The sequence below is a fragment of the Glandiceps talaboti genome, chromosome 23 (genome assembly GCF_964340395.1).
Source record: "Glandiceps talaboti chromosome 23, keGlaTala1.1, whole genome shotgun sequence".
In the NCBI taxonomy this organism is placed as follows: domain Eukaryota; kingdom Metazoa; phylum Hemichordata; class Enteropneusta; family Spengelidae; genus Glandiceps; species Glandiceps talaboti.
The window spans coordinates 12,490,024-12,511,779 of record NC_135571.1 but is presented as its reverse complement, the minus strand read 5'-3'; the positions used below and the strand labels follow the sequence as shown (position 1 = coordinate 12,511,779).

The following is a 21,756-nucleotide window of genomic DNA, read 5'->3' as shown; positions in this document are numbered from 1 at the left end:
TTATTCTGGTAGTCTGTAGCATATACAAAATAAAGTTCAAAGGCACTGTACTGTTATACATTGAAAGCTTTCATGAATAAGTACATATTTTAATGTTCTTCCTGAAGATGTTAACTTGGGGTTTCAGTCATAGCTGTAGTTACAGTTTGTTGTAAAGACTTGTTGTGACATGTTTATATCCAGACTAGTGTCGTAGGTGTAGTGTACACCCCTGACAATGCTGACAAGATGTCAGCCAACATTTGGGATTTACTTCCAAGAAGTTTTTGGACTCTCTAGTCTAAGTAGAAATTTTCATTTGATAATATAGACCTAGTCTGTAAGATACAGGCATTCATGCCATGTTATCAGCCATCAGGTTTAATAAGAAGCCTATACAGAGCTGAACAACACGACGTATCACACAGTCTCAAGCATAGCTAGTACAGGCATTCATGCCACACTATCAGCTAGCAGGTTAAGAAGCCTATGTAGAGCTGAACAACACGACGTATCATACAGTCTCAAGCATAGTACAGGCATTCATGCCACACTATCAGCTAGCAGGTTAAGAAGCCTATATAGAGCTGAACAACATGACGTATCTTACAGTATCAGGCATAGCTAGTCTGTAAAATACAGGCATTCATGCCATGCTATCAGCTAGCAGGTTTAATAAGAAGTCTATAGTGCTGAACAACATGTATCTTACAATCTAACAAAAACCCAGAGGCGTGAACATTTATTCTCAGTTTTCATACATGTAGATGTTGTTTTGAGATCTTTGTATTTATCTATTTATTTATCTGTCTGTCTATATTTGTATTTGTTGAATCATCATTTCTCAGTTTTGATATGCAATATCCTGTACCTACCTACAGGAAATTACAGTTTTCGTTTCATGGTAGTATTATTGTCAGATTATAAACCCGGAATTATAAACCAACCCTTGTCACATGGTGGTGATTTACTAATGTTTCACGAACTATAATAACTTTTACTTCAACAAATGAAATACAAGCCAACATTGTCTGGTCTTCGCCCTCAGACAGAAAAATGATTTGTAATGTCATTAGATATATACAACAATTCAAAGTGTAACTTGACTAGTGTGTAAGATATACAGACATTCATACTATGCTATCAGCCAGCACTCATTGTCTGTACTATTCTATCGGACTAAGCCTGCTAGATCAAAGGATTTAGGCCACTCCTTGAACTTGTGATTAGAGGTTCATACAGAGGTCATTTTGTAGATTACCAATCAAATAGACAGGATAGTTTCTGCTTCTGATGTTGAGAAAGATTGTTGTTATGGTGATACGTGATTGATTGATTGATTGATTGAATGATTGGTTGATTGGCTGATTGATTGATTGATTGATTGGTTGATTGATTGATTGATTGATTGATTGATTGATTGATTGATTGATTGATTGATTGATTGATTGATTGATGGATTTTCACCAAAATGTTGCTTAAGTACAGACTGCAACACCACCTCAGTGAAATTAATAATTAGTAATGATCATGACAATGATAATAAGTGGTTTATTTACCCAAACGTATAAAATGATTACAAAATATTGGTAACAGAAAACAAAAGAGAGAAGGGTAAATGTGGAGTCAAGAAATAGCTTACAGCTAGTCTAGCCTGACCCCCTGGTATTGTACATTGTGAATGATAACAATAAGAGGGTTCAGTCATCAAGGGAACTGAAATACATACATAATGGGGAGAAGAAAAGAAAAATATGTGTACACTCAAAAGTCTTTTTTACTACATGAAAAAGTCTAATAATGATTATGCAGGACAGTTGTGTTGTGAACTCTTTTTCAACTCTGTTCAACACATAAAACAATTCTGTTTATAAACAAGAACCCAAGGATTATTGGAAGTATGCATTCATGTGGGCCTTATCATGATACAAGCCTTTAAGGCCAAGATAGACTCATAAAGCACATTGCCAAGGCTAGAAACTATGATAGAGTGTGTACAGAGTAATTGATTACTGGGCAAGTGCTAGGCCAACTTGTTGCAATAGTGTAGACATATAAAGGGTGACAAGGTCATAGGTCAAATCTCCCAGCATCCATAAAATAACTTAAAATTTGTGGATATATTGATAATAAACTAAGTGCAATTTCATGTTCGTTCACAGCAATATTGATTTTCCAGACATTTATAATATAGTGAAAATTTCTTCCATTTTTGATTCAACATATTTTTTGAGAAATTGTTTGTATTTAGGGTACAAAGCAGATTCTGTTAAAAGTAAAAAAAAAAAATTCCTTGTCAGATGAGAACTAAAGTGGTTCAACCCCTTTCTGAGTTCATTTCTGATTTATGTTGGTAACAATAAAACTATTATACTAATCTCTTTCATCAAAGAATTGTTCATTACTCTGGTAATTGAGCCTTCTGTTTTCTATACAGTTTGTTGTATTTATCGTTGTCATGGTATATGATATAAACATACATGTACTATTATACATTTTCCCATTTCGCATTAAGACATTTCGTTTTGAGGGGCGGGGTTTAAACTGAAACAAGGAAATTACGTTTCTTGTGCGTCAGTTTTAAAATGATACGTCCCCTAAAATAGACACAGACTAAAACTATTGTCACAATATGATGGTACAACAGTGATAAGCTATTGAATGGACATTGGTTTAATTATAGTCTCAGTAGGGAGGTGTCTCTGAAAACTAGTTTATTTAGAGTTACATGAACTTGTAGTGTTGTTTTGGGACTTCCAAAACACTAGAATACCATGTACTATGTGGCTACACTATGTTGATCACAGGTTGATTACAGTCACACAACAGAGGAACCACTATCATCCACTTGTGTAATGTACCACATTGGAGAACAATATATTTAGTTTGCATCTATCTTAGTAAACTGAAGGCTGGATTACCAGTATCATAACATCCACTCATAATTACAACAAAAAATGAATGTCACTATTAAAAATTTATTTTCTCTTTTCTTGTAGGTTTGTAGCAATAAAACTACAGTAACTGTAAAGTTTTTCATCATTACAAGAAGATAACGTAAGAAAGAAAGATGACGGATGTAGAATCTGGAACAGACATGTATACAGTAAGACCTGACAAACCATGGTATGTGAAAGCACTGGCCATGCTTAAGAAAGATTTACTGCTTGTTTTGACTGTGGCTGGTGTTGTTATGGGAGTTATCCTAGGTTTAGCAATACGACCTGCTAACCCAACACCTACAGCTATCATCCTGATTGGTTTCCCTGGAGATCTGTTGATGAGAATGCTAAAGATGCTGATTATACCTCTTATCGTCTCCAGTTTGATCACAGGTAAGCAAGCAAACACATAATACTGTATAGAGGCTATCCGTTGGGTTTGAATTTGAAGATATCTTTAACCCCCCTCCCATCTAGAGACTATTCATTAGGTTTGAATTTGAAGATGTATTTAACCCCTCCCCCCCCCCCCCCCCAACCTATAGAGGAACACCAAATTTTGGTGCATCACTAGAAATTGTGTGTGTCAGTGGCACATCAAATTGGCTTAGAGGACACACTGGTCATCACATAGTAAGAGATAGGGGAACACCAAATTTTGGTGCATCACTAGAAATTGTGTGTGTCAGTGGTACGTTAAATTGGCTCAGAGGGAACACTGGTTAGTGTCTATTGTGGACAGTTTAATATCATATCAGGACACTGATTGTTTGTCTGAACAACTTGCATCACAATTGAGCAAGACAGGCCAAAGTCGTTGTTCTGTAATGATATATAAATTTATATTTTTTTCTTCTTTGTCATTGAATAATTCAAATTTTCATTCCTTAAATGACAAAAGTAACTTTTTGCACATTTTGACCTCTGATGATAAACTTCCTCTTGGAAAATTTCTTGTTGATGTAAACAGTCCTCCAGCAGTTGGCTAAATGACTGTATTGTATTCACTTTATTTCTGTATGTTATCTTTGTATGCTTTACCATGCTTGCTATATGGTGTGTTGTAATATGCTTGATTATTGTTACTGTGTACAGGTCTAGCTCAGCTGGATGCTAAATCAAGTGGAAAAATGGGATCTAGAGCGTTGGTATATTACTTCACTACAACCCTGATTGCAGCTATCCTAGGTATCATTCTGGTTGTCGCCATTCACCCGGGTAACAAAGAGAAGAAGGAACAGATTGACTACGATGAAGGTACTACCCAGACAGTGACCACATTAGATGCAGTCTTAGATTTAATGAGGTAATCAAAGTTATCATATACCCAGTATCATTTCCAATGCAATTCAATGGAGAGCATGCGCATCAAACCCAGGCAGTAATTGTCCTTATCGCGTCCTGGCACACTTTGCCCAAATATAGCAAGTGGTGCGCTCGTCGATATCCATTCACTTAGTGATTTGGCTTTGTTGATGTCTTCACTATTACTAGTATTAGGATGTTTCTGCGAATAAAATAATATTCGCTGCCAATTTATGTGATTATGTGATTCAAATGATGTTTCTGTGCCACTACAAGGGGTATATGATAAAAGCTTTACGACCCAGATATGGGTTTTGCAGACCTCAATATTAATGCTTACAGGCCCTCCTAAAGTCAGGCCCTTCTGCCATACAACCTCGGTCCGGCCCGCAAAACCCATACCTTGGCCGTAAAGATTATTATGTGCTGTTTGTGGAGTTTTAGGAACATTATCACATTGTAATTTTAAGCCAAATTGGAAATACAACTGTACTATAGTTTGTAAGGATTTTGTTTGTTGCTATCCCAGATTCTTTCAACTCCATAATTTGTGTATTAAACTATAATAGTACCCACTAATTTCATTGTTTAAATAATTTTTTTTATTAACAGAAATTTATTCCCTGAAAACTTAGTAGCAGCTTGCTTTGAACAGGTGAGTGTTACTAATGTACCATGGTATTTGTTTGGTTTGTACTTTCGATTTCTCCATAGTAAGAGGCCATGTTGTAAAGTATATATGCACTATACTACTGCTACCTTGGTAGTCTAGATACAATGGTTAGTAGTCTATGTGTCCTGGACTACTGCTAATTTGGTAGTCTAGATACAATGTTTAGTAGTCTATGTGTCTTGGACTACTGCTAATTTGGTAGTCTAGATACAATGGTTAGTAGTCTATGTGTCCTGGACTACTGCTAATTTGGTAGTCTAGATACAATGTTTGGTAGTCTATATGTCCTTGACTACTGCTAATTTGGTAGTCTAGATACAATGGTTAGTAGTCTATGTGTCCTGGACTACTGCTAATTTGGTAGTCTAGATACAATGTTTAGTAGTCTATGTGTCCTGGACTACTGCTAATTTGGTAGTCTAGATACAATGTTTAGTAGTCTATGTGTCCTGGACTACTGCTAATTTGGTAGTCTAGATACAATGTTTGGTAGTCTATATGTCCTGAACTACTGCTAATTTGGTAGTCTAGATACAATGTTTAGTAGTCTATGTGTCCTGGACTACTGCTAATTTGATAGTCTAGATACAATGTTTAGTAGTCTATGTGTCCTGGACTACTGCTAAATTGATAGCCTAGATACAATGTTTAGTAGTCTATGTGTCCTGGACTACTGCTAAATTGATAGCCTAGATACAATGTTTAGTAGTCTATGTGTCCTGGACTACTGCTAAATTGATAGCCTAGATACAATGTTTAGTAGTCTATGTGTCCTGGACTACTGATAATTTGGTAGTCTAGATACAATGTTTAGTAGTCTATGTGTCCTGGACTACTGCTAAATTGATAGCCTAGATACAATGTTTAGTAGTCTATGTGTCCTGGACTACTGCTAAATTGATAGCCTAGATACAATGTTTAGTAGTCTATGTGTCCTGGACTACTGCTAAATTGATAGCCTAGATACAATGTTTAGTAGTCTATGTGTCCTGGACTACTGCTAAATTGATAGCCTAGATACAATGTTTAGTAGTCTATGTGTCCTGGACTACTGCTAAATTGATAGCCTAGATACAATGTTTAGTAGTCTATGTGTCCAGGACTACTGCTAATTTAGTAGTCTAGATACAATGTTTAGTAGTCTATGTGTCCTGGACTACTGCTAATTTGGTAGTCTAGATACAATGTTTAGTAGTCTATGTGTCCTGGACTACTGCTAATTTGGTAGTCTAGATACAATGTTTAGTAGTCTATGTGTCCTGGACTACTGCTAATTTGGTAGTCTAGATACAATGTTTAGTAGTCTATGTGTCCTGGACTACTGCTAATTTGGTAGTCTAGATACAATGCTAAGTAGTCTGTGTGTCCTGGACTACTGCTAATTTGGTAGTCTAGACACAGTGTTTAGTAGTATATGTGTCCTGGACTACTGCTAATTTGGTAGTCTAGATACAATGTTTAGTAGTCAATGTTTTTTTCAAAGATTTAGACTAAACATATAAACAGGCAAAAAAATATGATATTAATATTTCTTTTTTTCTTTTTTCTTGATATTGTTATAGGTGAAGACAGAATATACGGATGCAAGTATATATGAGTACCAAACATTTAATCAAAGTATAAATGCTACTGAACTTGCAAACCTTACCACTGAGGAAACCGTTTATTCATTTGAAGGTGTAAATGGCACAAATATCTCATTTGTTGAGGTAACCAAGAAAGTTGAAATTGGAACTTACGCCAAACATGGACTTATCTGGACCAAAGGAATGAACGTTCTCGGTAAGTTGACTTTTAGAGGCAAAAAAAAATAATCGTGTGTTTCCGATATAATGGACTCAAAAAATATGGTAGGTAGGTTGAAATGTTATTTTTATTTTATTTTATTTTATCTTCTTAATTGTTTGTACCTTTAAAAAATATTGCTTCGTACTAAAAACAAATGAAATGTAAACAGTTTGTAAGTATATGTGAGATGCCTATTTTTGAAAAGACAAAAGATTGTAGAGTTTGGCCACTGGGGGCGCTATGCACCATGGGATTTTGACTCACGCTATTAGGCTAGAATCAGTGATTAGTGTAGTGTGCTTTGGAAATCATCCTTTTTGTGAATTGCAAATTGCAATCTTGGCAAATTATTGCAATAGTTGGTTTCTGGTATTTTCAATAGTATAAGGACATCATGAAGTTCTCTCAAAAGTGGTTGATAAAAAATAAGAGAAAAGGGTGTATTCAGGATGTATATTTGTTTTATTTATTTTTTATTTATAGTTTGAATCAGACTCAAGGCCCATATAAAAGAAATACACCCGGAATTTTAAAGAAAATACATATAAAAATCCTCAAAAAACCAAACTAATACAAAAAAAAAAAAATACATAAATCAGTAAAGAGTATCTTTCCAGTGCCTGCACTGGAGAGAATCATGGTACAAACATGAATAAACACACTGTACATAAACATTACTACTTATCTAAAGCTCTCTTAACAAAATTATAAACACTTTTCCGGACAAGTTCACCAAAAAACAAAACTGAGTAACAAAAATTGGTATACAGGATATAATTATTGCACTCTCATAGTTGTTGATTTTCTGGTTCCAAGATGCATTGCACAAGAGGACGTCGCTTATGTTGTTAGATTTAGTCATGTTTTGTCTTTAGTACGTTTGAAATTACATTTTCATCAGGAAATGATGGAAAGACATGTTGACCTCTTTAATTATGAGTGATTTTATAGAACAAAGACTAAACATTATCAATGACAGAGAGGGATTTTATGGGTGAACCCGGTGACAACCATCCCCCTGAGTACATAGTGTGTGTGCAAACTCCTACATACATGGCATTGTATGTAGAAACACACAATGTATCTTTGAACCGATACCAGGTCTGTTGACACAAAAGTGTCTCTATTTCTGTTCTACTGAGGTGCGGTTAAAACACTGCTTACATTGTGTTTAATTACTTTACTTGGTATCTGTATTGTCTTTGGTTATGACAAATTGGAAATGAATGCAACATTTCGATCCATCTACTACAGACATTGATCACATAATATATTCTCCACTACTTACATTGTGTTTACTTTACTTGGTATACATACAGGTCTTATCATCTTCTGTATTGTCTTTGGTATGTTTGTGGCTAAAATGGGCAAAGAAGGTCAAGTGATGAATGATTTCTTCAGGATCCTTAATGACATCATAATGAAGATGGTTCTCCTCGTCATGTGGTAAGTGAATTTACTCTCAATTTATCATCAATTTATGGTGTCTGTACCGTCAATTTACCGTCAAATTTAACATAGGGTAGGAAGCCATTGAGACTTTTAAAGACCCCTTACCATTCTGAGGTGGTTATCAATACATGCCATTATGTATATATACAACTGCTGACATCAGACCATGGATGAACAGATCCTGTTACAAACAGGGAAAGTAAACCAAAATTGATTTATAACACTTGGCACTGCATGTTGGAAGTACAGAGACTTGTATTTATTCCATCATTTGATAAGAACAGTTTTACATAATAGTTCACTGCTCACAAACAAATTTCCAGTTCCCCTGGCATTATATGTTTTCTCTGTGATATATTTAACTATGGCAACAGCAGAATGTTGTCCAGTAGTTTTAATTCCCAAGGGACAATCACCATAGCAATGTAAAAGTCTAAGTTTTCCCAGTGACAGCAATTTCCATTAGGCCATTGTTGTAAACCATGGACTCTTTTACGGCACCGTCCAGTACGTGCCCTTTAAACCTAATAAAAAAATTGTGTGGTTCCGATTACACTAAATTTTAGAATAGGTGGGGTAGGTAGATCTTTTATTTTATTTTATTTTATTTTATTGTATACTTTTTTCTCTGTGAATATCTAGTTCAGGTTTTCCCTTGTTTTCCAAATGGTGTCTCTGTGTTGTTTATTTCTTTCTACCAAATGTACAGCCATTACAGATTGGAAGAACAGTTTTATTTTGTCTTTTTAAGTTGACTTCCGCATCCAATATTTCTCGTGAGACTTCACAATTTATTTTTTTCTCGATTACGTAAAAAAAAGTTGAGGATTGGCAGTAAAAAGCTAGGTGGGGTTAGGTAACCAGAACCAAACAATTATTTTTTTTAGGCCTTATGTACATATTAGAAAGTAAAAGTTTATGACTAATTTTTACTTCAGAGCCATCGTGACTTAGAAGTTAAAATGATGTGCAAGATAACATAAACTGTACGACTTCTTTCCAGGTATTCTCCGATTGGTATCATGTGTTTAATTGCTGCAAAGTTACTGGAAATTGGAGACATCGCTGCAGTGATGGCACAGTTGGGAATGTACATGTTGACAGTCGTTATTGGACTCATTATCCATGGATTTATATTCCTTCCCCTTCTCTACTTCATCATTACAAGGAAAAGTCCCTTCCAGTATTTTTTCGGTGTGTTGCAGGCATGGATCACTGCCCTTGGTACAGCTTCCAGGTAAACATCCACTGATAAACAAATGAATAACATAATAATATAATGAATGAGTGGTTAAGTTGAAATAGCATGTAAAGGGGCATAAGCTAAGGTTGGTGCATTTGTTCTGTTGTTGTTGTTGTTGTTGTTGTTGGTGGTGGTGTTGGTGTTGGTGTTGTTGTTGTTTTGTTTGTTTGTTGTTTATTTGTACAAATCTTTCCTAACAATTATCACGTAATTGACAATCTGAACTATCACTTGATATCTACAGAAATCAAACCTGATAGTTAATCATAATGTATGTATAACTTATTGATGATATTATTTAGTACAACGCATCATAAAATATCAATTACATTGTCTTGCACAGTCCTCACAAAGCTGAGACAAAGTTTCCATTTCTTACAGAACTTGTAATTTGTAGTAATGTGTTCTGTATTTAATTTTTACCTGTGCTGGAACTTTGTCAGAAACATTCCGCTATCTGAGAGAAAACACAGAAGTGGGCAGTAAATGTTTTAATTCTAAATATAATACTGTATTTTCACTTTACCAATGCTGGAACTTTGCCAGTAACATTCCGCTATCTGAGAGAAAACACAGAAGTGGGCAGTAAATGTTTTAATTCGAAATATAATATTGTATTTTCACTTTACCAGTGCTGGTACTTTGCCAGTAACATTCCGTTGTCTGGAAGAAAACAACAAAGTAGACAAGAGAGTGACAAGATTTGTATTACCCATTGGTGCAACTGTTAATATGGATGGTACCGCATTGTATGAAGCTGTAGCTGCCATCTTTATTGCCCAAATGAATGGAATTAATCTCAGTGCAGGAGCTATAGTTACTGTCAGGTTAGTGTTGTCATGTACCTAGTATCTCATTCTCGTCCTTGTAATTCAAAGGAGAGCACACACGCATCTAAAACATGCAATGATTTGATATATCCTACCCAGTCACACTGCGCCCAAATATGGTAAGTAATGAAATAAATCATGGACACATCGAACCAGTCTCAAGAAATGACTCCACTGGCAGAACTTTCATCCACACCGTGGTCCATGTCTGGAACAGACTCCCAGACAGTGCAGTGCAGTGTAGTTGGAGCTACAATGGTGCTCAGTCCTTCAAGAGCCGTGTACATAAACATCTTTCACCACCCTGAAGTAACACAAGATACTCTAACATACTTCTAAGCTGATATGAATCACTGCTTTGGCTTTGTATTTTCCGACTGAATGAAGAAAAATATTGGAGAATAACATAATTATACCAGCGCCAGTAATATTAAGTAATGGCAATTTTGAACGTTTTGACTCATATTTTGAAAACAGCAGAACAGTGATGTAGACACACGTTGTTGTGATGTAGACAGAGTATATATTCCATATTTTTTGTTCAACTTGGCTCGTGCATGGTATAAATATGGTATGTTGAAAGCTACTGGCTGCACTTCTAGTTCACACTGTTATTACATTATATTTTATTTCATTGTAGTTTGACAGTTACTGCACTTCTCGTTCACACTGTTTTTACATTATATTTTATTTCATTGTAGTTTGACTGCTACTCTTGCTAGTATTGGAGCTGCTAGCATACCAAGTGCAGGATTAGTAACTATGTTGATGGTGTTAACAGCAGCAGGACTTCCAACCGGAGATGTCACTTTATTGTGGACTGTTGACTGGCTCCTGTAAGTATTACATTTATAATAACATAATTTTATTCTTACATTATAACATGTAACACGGATGATACTTTCAATAGGCCTTTGCAAAATTTGCCACTTGGTGGCGCTCTACTTCCTGTCTGTGTGTATACCTGGGGGGTATACATGCTATAGGTGACTTTATCATAGACCACTGCTGCTTTCCTTGATGTCTGAACAATACAAAAAACATCCCTGATTTACACTTCTGCAGAATACCAAGGGACAAAACTCTTAAGAAATGGTACTATGAAGTGATTGAGATACCCCCAATTTGAGTGAGGGCGCTGTTTTCTCAATTTCCTGTTTGCAGTCTGAAATGGCCTATTGTCATGTGATGTGGCTCTCCATATAAACTCTGCTGATGAGTTGTTTAGAGTTGACAGCTTTGAATCTACAGATTGTCAATTGATTCAAGCGTCATCAATCTCAGCCATTTGCTGTCAGTGGGTTGGATTAAATTTACCATGCTGTAAGCAAGAAGAGTGTTGTTCAGTTTAACTCTACTGAACCAAAAATAACAATGTCATTTGATAATTTTTGTCCTTGCAGTGATCGCTTCCGAACGTCTATAAATGTCCTTGGAGATTCATACGGTGCAGGAATCGTGGCTCATTTATCCGTTGAAGAACTGAAACATATGGACGCCATTGATGCCGCTGAAAATGAACAGCTTTACCATGATGAGATGATGAATGAGATGGGTGATGCCGAAGAGTTGCAGAAGTTAAATCCTAACACCACAAAAACTAACTCGGAGGACAAGCTTAATGATGTGAAGGCAAAAGACCAAGAGTCTGCAATATAGATTAAAAAAGTCAGTTTGTAAGTAACATGCATGTGATTATATATATCCCGACAGATAACGATAAAGTGAGATGTATTTTGGAACGGGAAGTAATACAAAGTGAGACACACTGCCAACCATTGTGTTAGTGATTGGGAGTCTGAAGCAAAGGTTTTATACCTTGCAGTTAGAGGTGTAGGGAACGAAATTTCTAATCTAGCAATAAGTCAAATGTATGGGGTAATGGTAATGGTGGGAATGCAAAGACCTTGGTCAAAGATTAAAAGTGTACATAGATGTACATTGGCAAGTTCTGACTGTCGTTACAGTCAATTTTGTAGAGAAGGGAATCATGAATTATACTAATTATGTACAGTGACTTGATGTTGTATGCATAGAATTTAAATATTGAGAGTGGGAAAAAAAATCAAAATATTTACCAGTAATCCATTAGAATGTGTGGTCGACTTTAATAGTACTCACAATTTTTTACAACCATGTATCCATATAAGGAGTTTATGCAATTCACAGGAGTCACATGACTAGACTCATGTGACCAATTTTCAGCCAATCAGGAAGAAAAGGGAAGTCACTTGGCCAGATTCATGTGACCAATTGTCAGCCAATCAGAAAGGATAAAGTAGTCACATGATGATCATGTGACCAACTTTCTGCCAATCAGGAAGAGATAAACAACATGGCTGGAAGTGGAATATGTCTATTCAATGCAAAAAAAAATCACTGTTTATTATCAGATGGATCATTAGAAAAGAATTTATTAACATTTCTAGATAATACTAGTAGCTATGCAAAAATATAACATTGAATAATCGCAAATTATTGTATTTGACTATTGACTGCTTTTAAAATGTTTCTGTGAATTTTTGTACTGTTTTATAGACCAATTTCAATCATACATTTCAATGTAGCGATATTCAATCTTCTTGTATATTGGTATTGTACAACTTTGTGTTTGCATCATCAGAACTAAATGATGAGGCATTCTTGGATGTTAGTTACTTTGTCTCTGAGATTGATAAAAATGTATTACATTTGTGTAGAGAGTCCATGGAAATAACTTTGTATTGACAGTAATATTTAGATCTGGATGTCAAGTTACTGACTGGTGTCCGTTTTCTGTACATGTAATTAATTGTTAAGTCATGTGACCAACTTGTTTGTTATGTCATGTGAGCAACTGCAAACCAATCAGGAATTGTCACATTGTTTGATTAAATGTTAGCTAGTCAGGAATTGTGTCACGTAAGCAATTGTAAGCTATCAAAAGTTATGTCATGTGATCAACTGTAAACCAATCAGAAGGTATATGTCAGGTGACCAATTCTTAACTAATCAGAAATTGTCATGTCATGTTATGTCATGTGACCAACTGTAAACCAATCAGAAGTTATGTGTCCTATTGTTAACTAATCAGGAATAATGTCAAATTATGCCATGTGAAAACTGTAAACCAATAAACTAATCAGGAACTGCTATGTCATGTGGTGTCATGTGACCAATTGTAAACCAATCAGGAATCATCGTATTCATTTGACTGTTATAAGATATTATCACCAGTTTTGTGTGGAAAAATGTGATGAATAAAGTGTATCTAAATTCATATATGGAAAAGTAACCACAGGTTATTTGAAAAAAAACTATTCTGATTGGTAACTATAACTTGATGTCACAGTATGTGAGAGGATTAATTGCAAAAAAAAAAACTATGTTTGAAATCTAGATCTTATATCTAAATCTAGGTCAAAGGTTATCTAGGTCAAAGGTTATCTAGGTCAAAGGTTATTTTACGTGGTACAAGCTGAGTTTATAAGCTTTTTCATTCCAGAAAATAGACTTACATAAGACCTTGATTGTAAGTTTTAACCAATGTATTGTAATGTAACTGTCAATGCATTGCCTTAGATGGCAGTAAATATCATCTCATTCAAATTTTAACAGAGCTTTTGAGTACAAACTCAGTTTTGTTCACTTCATGATAGAGGGCGCTGTTGATAAGCTGAGAGCATTCAACTGCAAACTAAGTTTTGTTCACTTCATGATAGAGGGCGCTGTTGATAAGCTGAGAGCGTTCAACTGCAAACTAAGTATTGTTCATGTCATGATAGAGGGCGCTGTTGATAAGCTGAGAACTTTCAACTGTAATCTCAGTTTGTTCAATCTGTGATAGAGGGCGCTGTTGATAAGCTGAGCGTTCGACTGCAAACTAAGTTTTGTTCATGTCATCATAGAGGGCGCTGTTGATAAGCTGAGAGTGTTCGACTGCAAACTAAGTCTTGTTTACTCTATGATAGAGGGCGCTGTTTATCTGGCGTTGTTAACAAAATTCGGTGTAATCAGGTTTTATTATCGATAACTTTCTAAGTATATATAAACTAAAATGTTATTATGTCATTTCTATGTTATGCCGGGATACAAGGTTTTCACTTTTACCTGTGAGTAACGTATTCTTCCATAAGTCAAATATTTCAAATTAAGTTTTAATATGCTGCAAAGGATACCCAAAAAAACTTATAAACTTGGCTTATGCCCCTGTAACCTTCCTAAACCCAAATAAAAAATATAATAGGCAATAATCTCACTTTTCAACTATCTTTGACATTTTTATATCTCAGTCTAGCCAGTAAAAAAACAACAGAAAAAAACAAAACAAAGCAGTTGAGCATATATTTTTTATTTTAAAGGGACATCGCCAAAAAACTTCTGATTTTGCAATGATTTTGGTTCCTACTGACTAAAATATTCTCAAAATTATAAACAAGATACTCGTCTCATAGACTGTAGGATGTGTTGTGTTGTTACGTCCTCATTGGTCCCTCTCACTGGGGGTTGACCGATGTGTGAGGGCGCCCTTTCACAGCGTACCATACAGACCACTCATCCTTCACATGGAACGATTTTTTTAAATGATTTAGCAATTTTATTTTCAGTATGAAATGTTATTAACTCTTCCACACCAAAAAAAATATTAAGTCTTGTCAAAAAATCTAAGTAATTAGTTTTGGAACAAAATTTATAGCATAGTTGAAATTTTTTGACTTTTGTCCCTAAAGATATTTAATTTGATATAAGTTTTCAATTTTTGACGAGAGAAAACAAAGTAAGGTTTTTTAGTCTATCAATTTATTATATATTAATATTTTATTTTTGTAGATATTTAAAAGTTCTAATAATATTGTTAGATTTATTTTATAGATGGTAAGTTTTATGGATTTGGGAGGTCTACACACAATTTTCAGAATGTGGGGTAAAAAAGGTGACATCTTTGTACATTCTGTGTTATGTTGTTTGCTCTGTTTAGACTCTATTCAACTTTTACCTAGGAGTAGGCAAGTCTTTGATGAGTGTGTATGTGTGTTTTTAAACAAAACTAAATAAAAAGTGAGATAACAAGGAAAACTAACTAGATCATTCCAACAAAAGTGTACAATTTATTGTTCATTATGCTGGTATATGTTGATATCATTAGCGCTCTTTCACAAAGTTTGCAATGTCATTATGTTTGTGTGCATACTTTGGTGATGTCATTAGCTCTCTTTCACAAAGTTTGCAATGTCATTATGTATGTGTGCAAACTTTGGTGATGTCATTAGCTCTCTTTCACAAAGTTTGCAATGTCATTATGTATGTGTGCAAACTTTGGTGATGTCATTAGCTCTCTTTCACAAAGTTTGCAATGTCATTATGTATGTGTGCATACTTTGGTGATGTCATTAGCTCTCTTTCACAAAGTTTGCAATGTCATTATGTATGTATGCAAACTTTGGTGATGTCATTAGCTCTCTTTCACAAAGTTTGCAATGTCATTATGTATGTGTGCAAACTTTGGTGATGTCATTAGCTCTCTTTCACAAAGTTTGCAATGTCATTATGTATGTGTGCATACTTTGGTGATGTCATTAGCTCTCTTTCACAAAGTTTGCAATGTCATTATGTATGTGTACTTTGGTGATGTCCTATTTGTGCACAATACCACTTGATGTCATCTTATCTGTGCGACACCTTTGTTATCATTTGTGAGCACAAAATTATCACATATGTGCACAAATTGTATTGTCATCAGTTGTCTTGCGCAACATTTGTCGATGTCATATTTGTGCACAAACTTTGTTGATGTCATAAGTTGCTGTGCACTAAATTTGTTAACCTCATCATGTATGTGCACAAAGTGTGATGTCATCATGTATGTGCACAAAGTGCAATGTCATCATGTATGTGCACAAAATCTGATGTCATCATGTATGTGCACAAAGTGTGATGTCATCATTTATGTACACAAAGTTTGATGTCAACATGCATATGCACAAAGTTTGATGATGCCATCATTAACCCTGTACAAAACTTGATGATGTCAGCATTAACTGCACGCAAAGTTTCTGGACATCACCATTTCTCGGTTGAGTACTTGTGAACTTCAAAAGTTCTGTTGTGCAATTTTTTTTTCTTGTTAAGATATCAGTTGTGTTGTTCAACATTTGTAAATGCCATGACTTTCAGTGCATAACGATTGTTCACTTCAGTGCATAGGAACTCTGTATTAATTTGAAATGTTACAACAGTTTGGTTTTTTATCATATTTCATAGCCGGACCTGTTTAATGTATTCTGTATACATTTGGAAATACCCCTTAAGTTATGTAAGACAAGTCAGCAGACTCCTTAGCGTCAGGTATATTATCAATACAAAAGGAATTTCATTGAAAGAATCGATCTTGGAAGACACTGTCACATTGTGATATCATAGCTAGCAAAAAACACACTTGACATCTTCCACCAATAATGTATTGTACCCTGACAATGTGAAGCTTTCTCCATGACATGAAAGATGAATAGGGAACTATGGCAGAAAATATCAGTAGTCGAGGCATCACCATGGCATAAGTATTGTCAGATATATTAAGACACCTTCTAAGGAGCCAGTGGAAAACATGCACCCTCTATGCCATAAAGGAGCCAGTGAAAAATATCCTCTCTGCCATAAAGGAGCCAGTGAAAAATATCCTCTATGCCATAAAGGAACCAGTGGAAAATGCCCTCTATGCCATAAAGGAACCAGTGGAAAATGCCCTCCATAAAGGAACAAGTGGAAAACATGCAACCACCTCTATGCCATCAAGGAGCCAGAGGAAAATGTCCTCTATGCCATAAAGGAACCAGCGGAAGACACCATTAAGGGATACAGGAGTCAGTGGAAGGCACCCTCTATGGCAGAATAAGGAGAAATAGAAGTCACTCTCTATGGTTCATTAAGAAGCCTATTATGGCAGAGAAGGGGCCAATAGAGAATAGTAGTAATGCCATACAAAATTTGAGCAAGGTGCCTTCAGTATGACCAGCTTAAGGTGTCCTCTCTGTCATTGAAGGCTCTATCCATAGCATTATTGGGACCAGCTTAAGGTGTCTTGACACCCCAGACCCGTTGTAAGCCATTATGATAACTTATACGTATAATATCAAAAGTATACAGTGTTCTTAGCAGCTCTTATTTCAAAAAATGCTAAAATCTAACCTTTAAAGACCTATGGAGAGTTCTGATGTTACACTTTATGTATAAAAAGGATTAATAAAACCACATAAATTTGAATTTTGTAGTCAGTTTTTACAACTTGGTGTAATTATTAGTAGATTAAGTTTTTGTATTATAAACCAATTAAGTGTTTGAAATCAGTGGATTGAGTATATTTTAGAGTTCTCTTTCATTTGAGAATTATATCTCTGAATACATTTCTCTTTTACTAAGTTCTCTTATATTGATGTGTGTTATCCATGTCAGTGTACATGTCATATTTGTCATTGCAAATAGTTTGTATGTAAATCTATTATTGCCCAAAATCCATCTTGTTAAAACTAAACACTTTATTTTTTGTCAGGGTTATGCCAGAAGTCCTTCCACATCTGTGTTGCACATACAGTGTGTGTTCTCCCAGACATAATAGGGCACATACAATATGTGTTCTCCCAGACATAATAGGGCACATACAATATGTGTTCTCCTAGACATAACAGGGGTACCAACAAACCCTCTTGTAATACACCATATTCCAGTTCCTGAAGTTCCGATCATTTCACATTACGTCTTAGTTACTTGTAGTCACTAAGCTAACCAAATAAGGCTGTAAAAGATAGCGAGAACAGCATGAAAATGAATGGTAACTTCATGTCAGCTGTCTTTACATTCGATGCTCAACTATTCTGGCACTCACTGTCTCCCAAATGCCTGTGCACAGCGCCCCCAGTGGCCAAATCCATGAACTCCTTTATCTTTCTGATAACCGAAATTTTAATGCCCTTTTTAATGAAATGAAAACTACATTCCAAACACCTTCATCTTATGCAAATATGATGTCAAAACAGCCAGTACCAGATCCAAGAATCTCACTTCCTGGTTTTGAAATAGACTGTAAGGTACAACATGTACATCCTGTTGTTCCACCTTCACCAGTCTCCTCTCACCGATGTGTGAGGGCGCCCTGTCATGGCCTCCCTGACAGACGAGGTGTCTAAGAGAAGGTGGGGTTAATACTAGTTTCTGAGCCCTCTTGTAAAACATTTGCAGGAGAACATAGGATATGTACATGTAAGTTTTTCAATCAGTTTGCAAGACAAAGAAAACAAAAACAACAAAACTTATCCAGACTTTGAATAATATACCACAGAGTTACTCAAGTGCTTGGTTTAATTGGTGTAATTTCTGTGAATAAACTTGTTTACATTTCAAACACTGCTGTGAAGGATGTAACAATATTGTCAAATAATAAAAATATCAAAGTTATCCACCACAGAAATAAAGAAATGTTGATTTTAAAATACCCAATAAAGGTTGAATATTATTTTGACCTATCAAATTAAACCTTACATCTTCATTATTTGCTATTGATTGATTTGTAAAACAACAGGACTGTCATTGGTTCATTTTTGTAGCAGTGTTAAGCTTGAGCCAATGAATAGAAGCCTTACTTTTAACATTTTGGGTATACATTCTTCCTCTGTGTCACAAGTTACTATTGGTAGTACAGTGTGGATTTTACATTGTATGTATTTGAGATGTTTGAATGTACCAGTTGTGTTGGTCATAGATGTACAAATAACTTCTAAATATAGTGTTCCATTCCTTCTTGACTACTGACAATCCAGTATATATGGAGGGAGCCCTCATTGGCAAACTAAAGAAATTTTTTAGAATAACAAAGGGAGCCTCAATTGTAAACTATTGAAAAATCAGAAGTTCGCCAAATGTACCCTGCTGGGTCAATAATAACAGCATGCCATATTTGGTAAAGTATCAAACAAGAAGAAGATAGGGGTACTCATTTGTAAACTATTGAAAAAATCACAGGTTAGTTAAAGGTACCCTTCTGAGTGAATAACAAGATACCATATTTGGTAAATTATCTAAAGAGAAGAAGATAAGGGTACTCATTTGAGTAATCTACCAAAACTTTACACAACTAGGGGAACATATTGGCAGCTACTGAAAAAACAATAGAAAACTAAAGGGTCCATTATTTGTAAGCTGCTATTAGTTGTGTCTGATATGACTGGTACCATGATATAGTTGTGAAAATATATTTGACTTCTGTGAATCTTTCTTCAGATATTCCAACTGAATTCTTTGCAAACTGCATGATCTAAGTGTAATAACTATCTGTACAATACTATTGGAATGTGGTTGTTTCTCTGCTGTGTGCTTCAACTTGATTATTTCATGTTAACAATAAAGATTTTTTTCCAACTAGATATCGTATTCTTCACTGTGTCAAATTTCCACTGCCTGTGTGCACTAGTGTTCACCGACTGTTTGATACAACCACACTGAAACCAGTAGGAAATAGAACATGCTACACTTTAATAGTTTCTTGTTACATTTTGTCTGAATGAAATGAACTAAACTGCTACAAGACAGATATCAAATACAGACATCAAAACATTGGCATCCACGTGTCTGCGTCTAGTTTCAGTGCATTTAAATGGTTTATTTCAATTAGATAAAATGTAGCAAGAGATTACAATCTTACTATCTTAGTGTACAACATACAGGGTTTTATTGGTTTCTGCATGATTGTTTCAAACAGAGCCAGTGAACACAAGCATGAAATGGGCAGTATTAGGGTAGTATGCACATTTTTGGAGCTTAAGTTTTTTTCACCAAAAATCATGTTTTTAGACCCAAAAACACACCTCATTATCACTTAAATAATTTCCAATCTACATACTCTAAGTAATATTCCTACCAAATACCAAGGCAATCAGTCCAGCCGTTTTTGACTTTAAGTTGTTTACACTTTACACACACACACACACACACACATTTCCCAATGCACATTGCACAACCAAACTGCAGCTCAGTTGTGCTAAGAAAAACTACATGGTGAATGGGGCTGAAATTTGATGGGAAAGTGTCCACAGGGGTTATTTTGTACATTTTGATAAAAAACATCTAGAGTAGAAACAACTGATCCTAGCAACTGTTAAACATACATTGTTGGAAAAATTAATATACAAATGTGTCCTATTTATCATTGACATTTATAAAGAACAGTACACGAAGTCTCGATTTTACAACTCACTGGTTCATTTACCTGGTAAACACCTGTTGTATGGCCCATAATATGTTAATTAGCAATAATCAATCAATCATCAGCAATAAAAGGTCAGTAGTCCATGTAAAACACAGTGTGTTTGGAAATTACTATGCAAATACATCCTGACATGTTTTCACCTGTCATTGACAATGATAAAGAATAGAACATTACTTGATTTTACAGAACTCATTGGTTCATGTACCTTGTAAACACCTGCTGTATAGTTCATAATATGTTAATCAGCACTGATCAATGATTAACATATCAGCCTCAGAAGGTCATTAGTGCGACTTATTGTGTGCTAATATGCAGATACATGTTCATATCAACATTGAAAAAACACTACACTATATGTATTACGTTCTGGTAAACACATGAAAAGTCAGGTCAGTTCTCCGCAATATTGACCATTGCACATATGTACATGTAGACGAACCAATAGAGGAAATTACAAGCAACTGCATTTCTTTAAAATCAGTGATTATTTGACTCAATCAGAATAACATTTCTGGAAATTGCAAATGTTGTGAGGTGATTACAAAGACACAAAGTGTAATCTGATGTGGATTCTTGGGATGCCTACAAGAAAAGAAAATGAAAGGTAAGTGAAAAAAAAACATTCAAAATATAATGAAGACAAGAGAGTGACTTATAATCTTGCCGATATTCAAATGAATAATGTTCCTGTGTATTAACATGGAGTATCTTTAGGGACTAACACACAATGTCACACACTCAATAAGCGAACTTCTGGAGGGGGTCTGGTGCCAATGCGATTGCTGAACTTCATTTTTGCACTTCTAACCAAATTTCGACGGAAAGCTTTCACTCCTTCAATGATAACAGCTTCTGTATTTACTACTGAGATGTTGATAAGTTGATAAAACAATTACTTCTAATGTGAGATATGGTGCTGGGTTTCTGGTAGTATTTTAATGTGTTTACAATCATGTTTTAACATTACATTGATCATAGTGGTGTGACTGCTATAGTTTTCAATCATACATAAATGATTGATGTCGCGTTTGTGATGGGGGGGGGGGGGGTGACCTAAACGAACGATGCCCGTTTGTTGAGATTGTGCATTCGTCCCTTAAGTAAATGATATCATATTTTGTTAAGATCTCTATTGCAATGCCAGTGTGTAAACTGAAGTGTGTGAATCTCAGGGATGTAACTTATTTCAAAAGTGGCAGGTAAAATTGTAAAGGTAGGTGGTACTTTAATAGAAAGGAGACCTATTATTCTGCCCAATGAGATGTACAGTGGTTGAAACAAAAAGAAATTTGAAAAGACACATACCTGAA

General features: G+C 35.2%; 1 protein-coding gene across 4 annotated transcripts in view; it reads left to right on the top strand.

Moving 5' to 3' along the window:
* Positions 1-19,594, top strand: part of LOC144452865 (excitatory amino acid transporter-like) — a 127,665-nt gene extending 108,071 nt beyond the window's left edge. For all 4 annotated transcript variants that reach the window (XM_078144054.1, XM_078144055.1, XM_078144057.1 and 1 more), the window contains 9 exons: positions 2,979-3,314; positions 4,017-4,227; positions 4,839-4,881; positions 6,462-6,681; positions 8,007-8,133; positions 9,143-9,376; positions 10,015-10,209; positions 10,914-11,048; positions 11,616-19,594. In XM_078144054.1, the coding sequence (XP_078000180.1) occupies positions 3,050-3,314; positions 4,017-4,227; positions 4,839-4,881; positions 6,462-6,681; positions 8,007-8,133; positions 9,143-9,376; positions 10,015-10,209; positions 10,914-11,048; positions 11,616-11,871 (1,686 nt within the window). In that variant the 5' untranslated portion in view covers positions 2,979-3,049 and the 3' untranslated portion in view covers positions 11,872-19,594. The remainder of the gene's footprint in view (positions 1-2,978; positions 3,315-4,016; positions 4,228-4,838; positions 4,882-6,461; positions 6,682-8,006; positions 8,134-9,142; positions 9,377-10,014; positions 10,210-10,913; positions 11,049-11,615) is intronic.
* Positions 19,595-21,756: the final 2,162 nt, after the last annotated feature.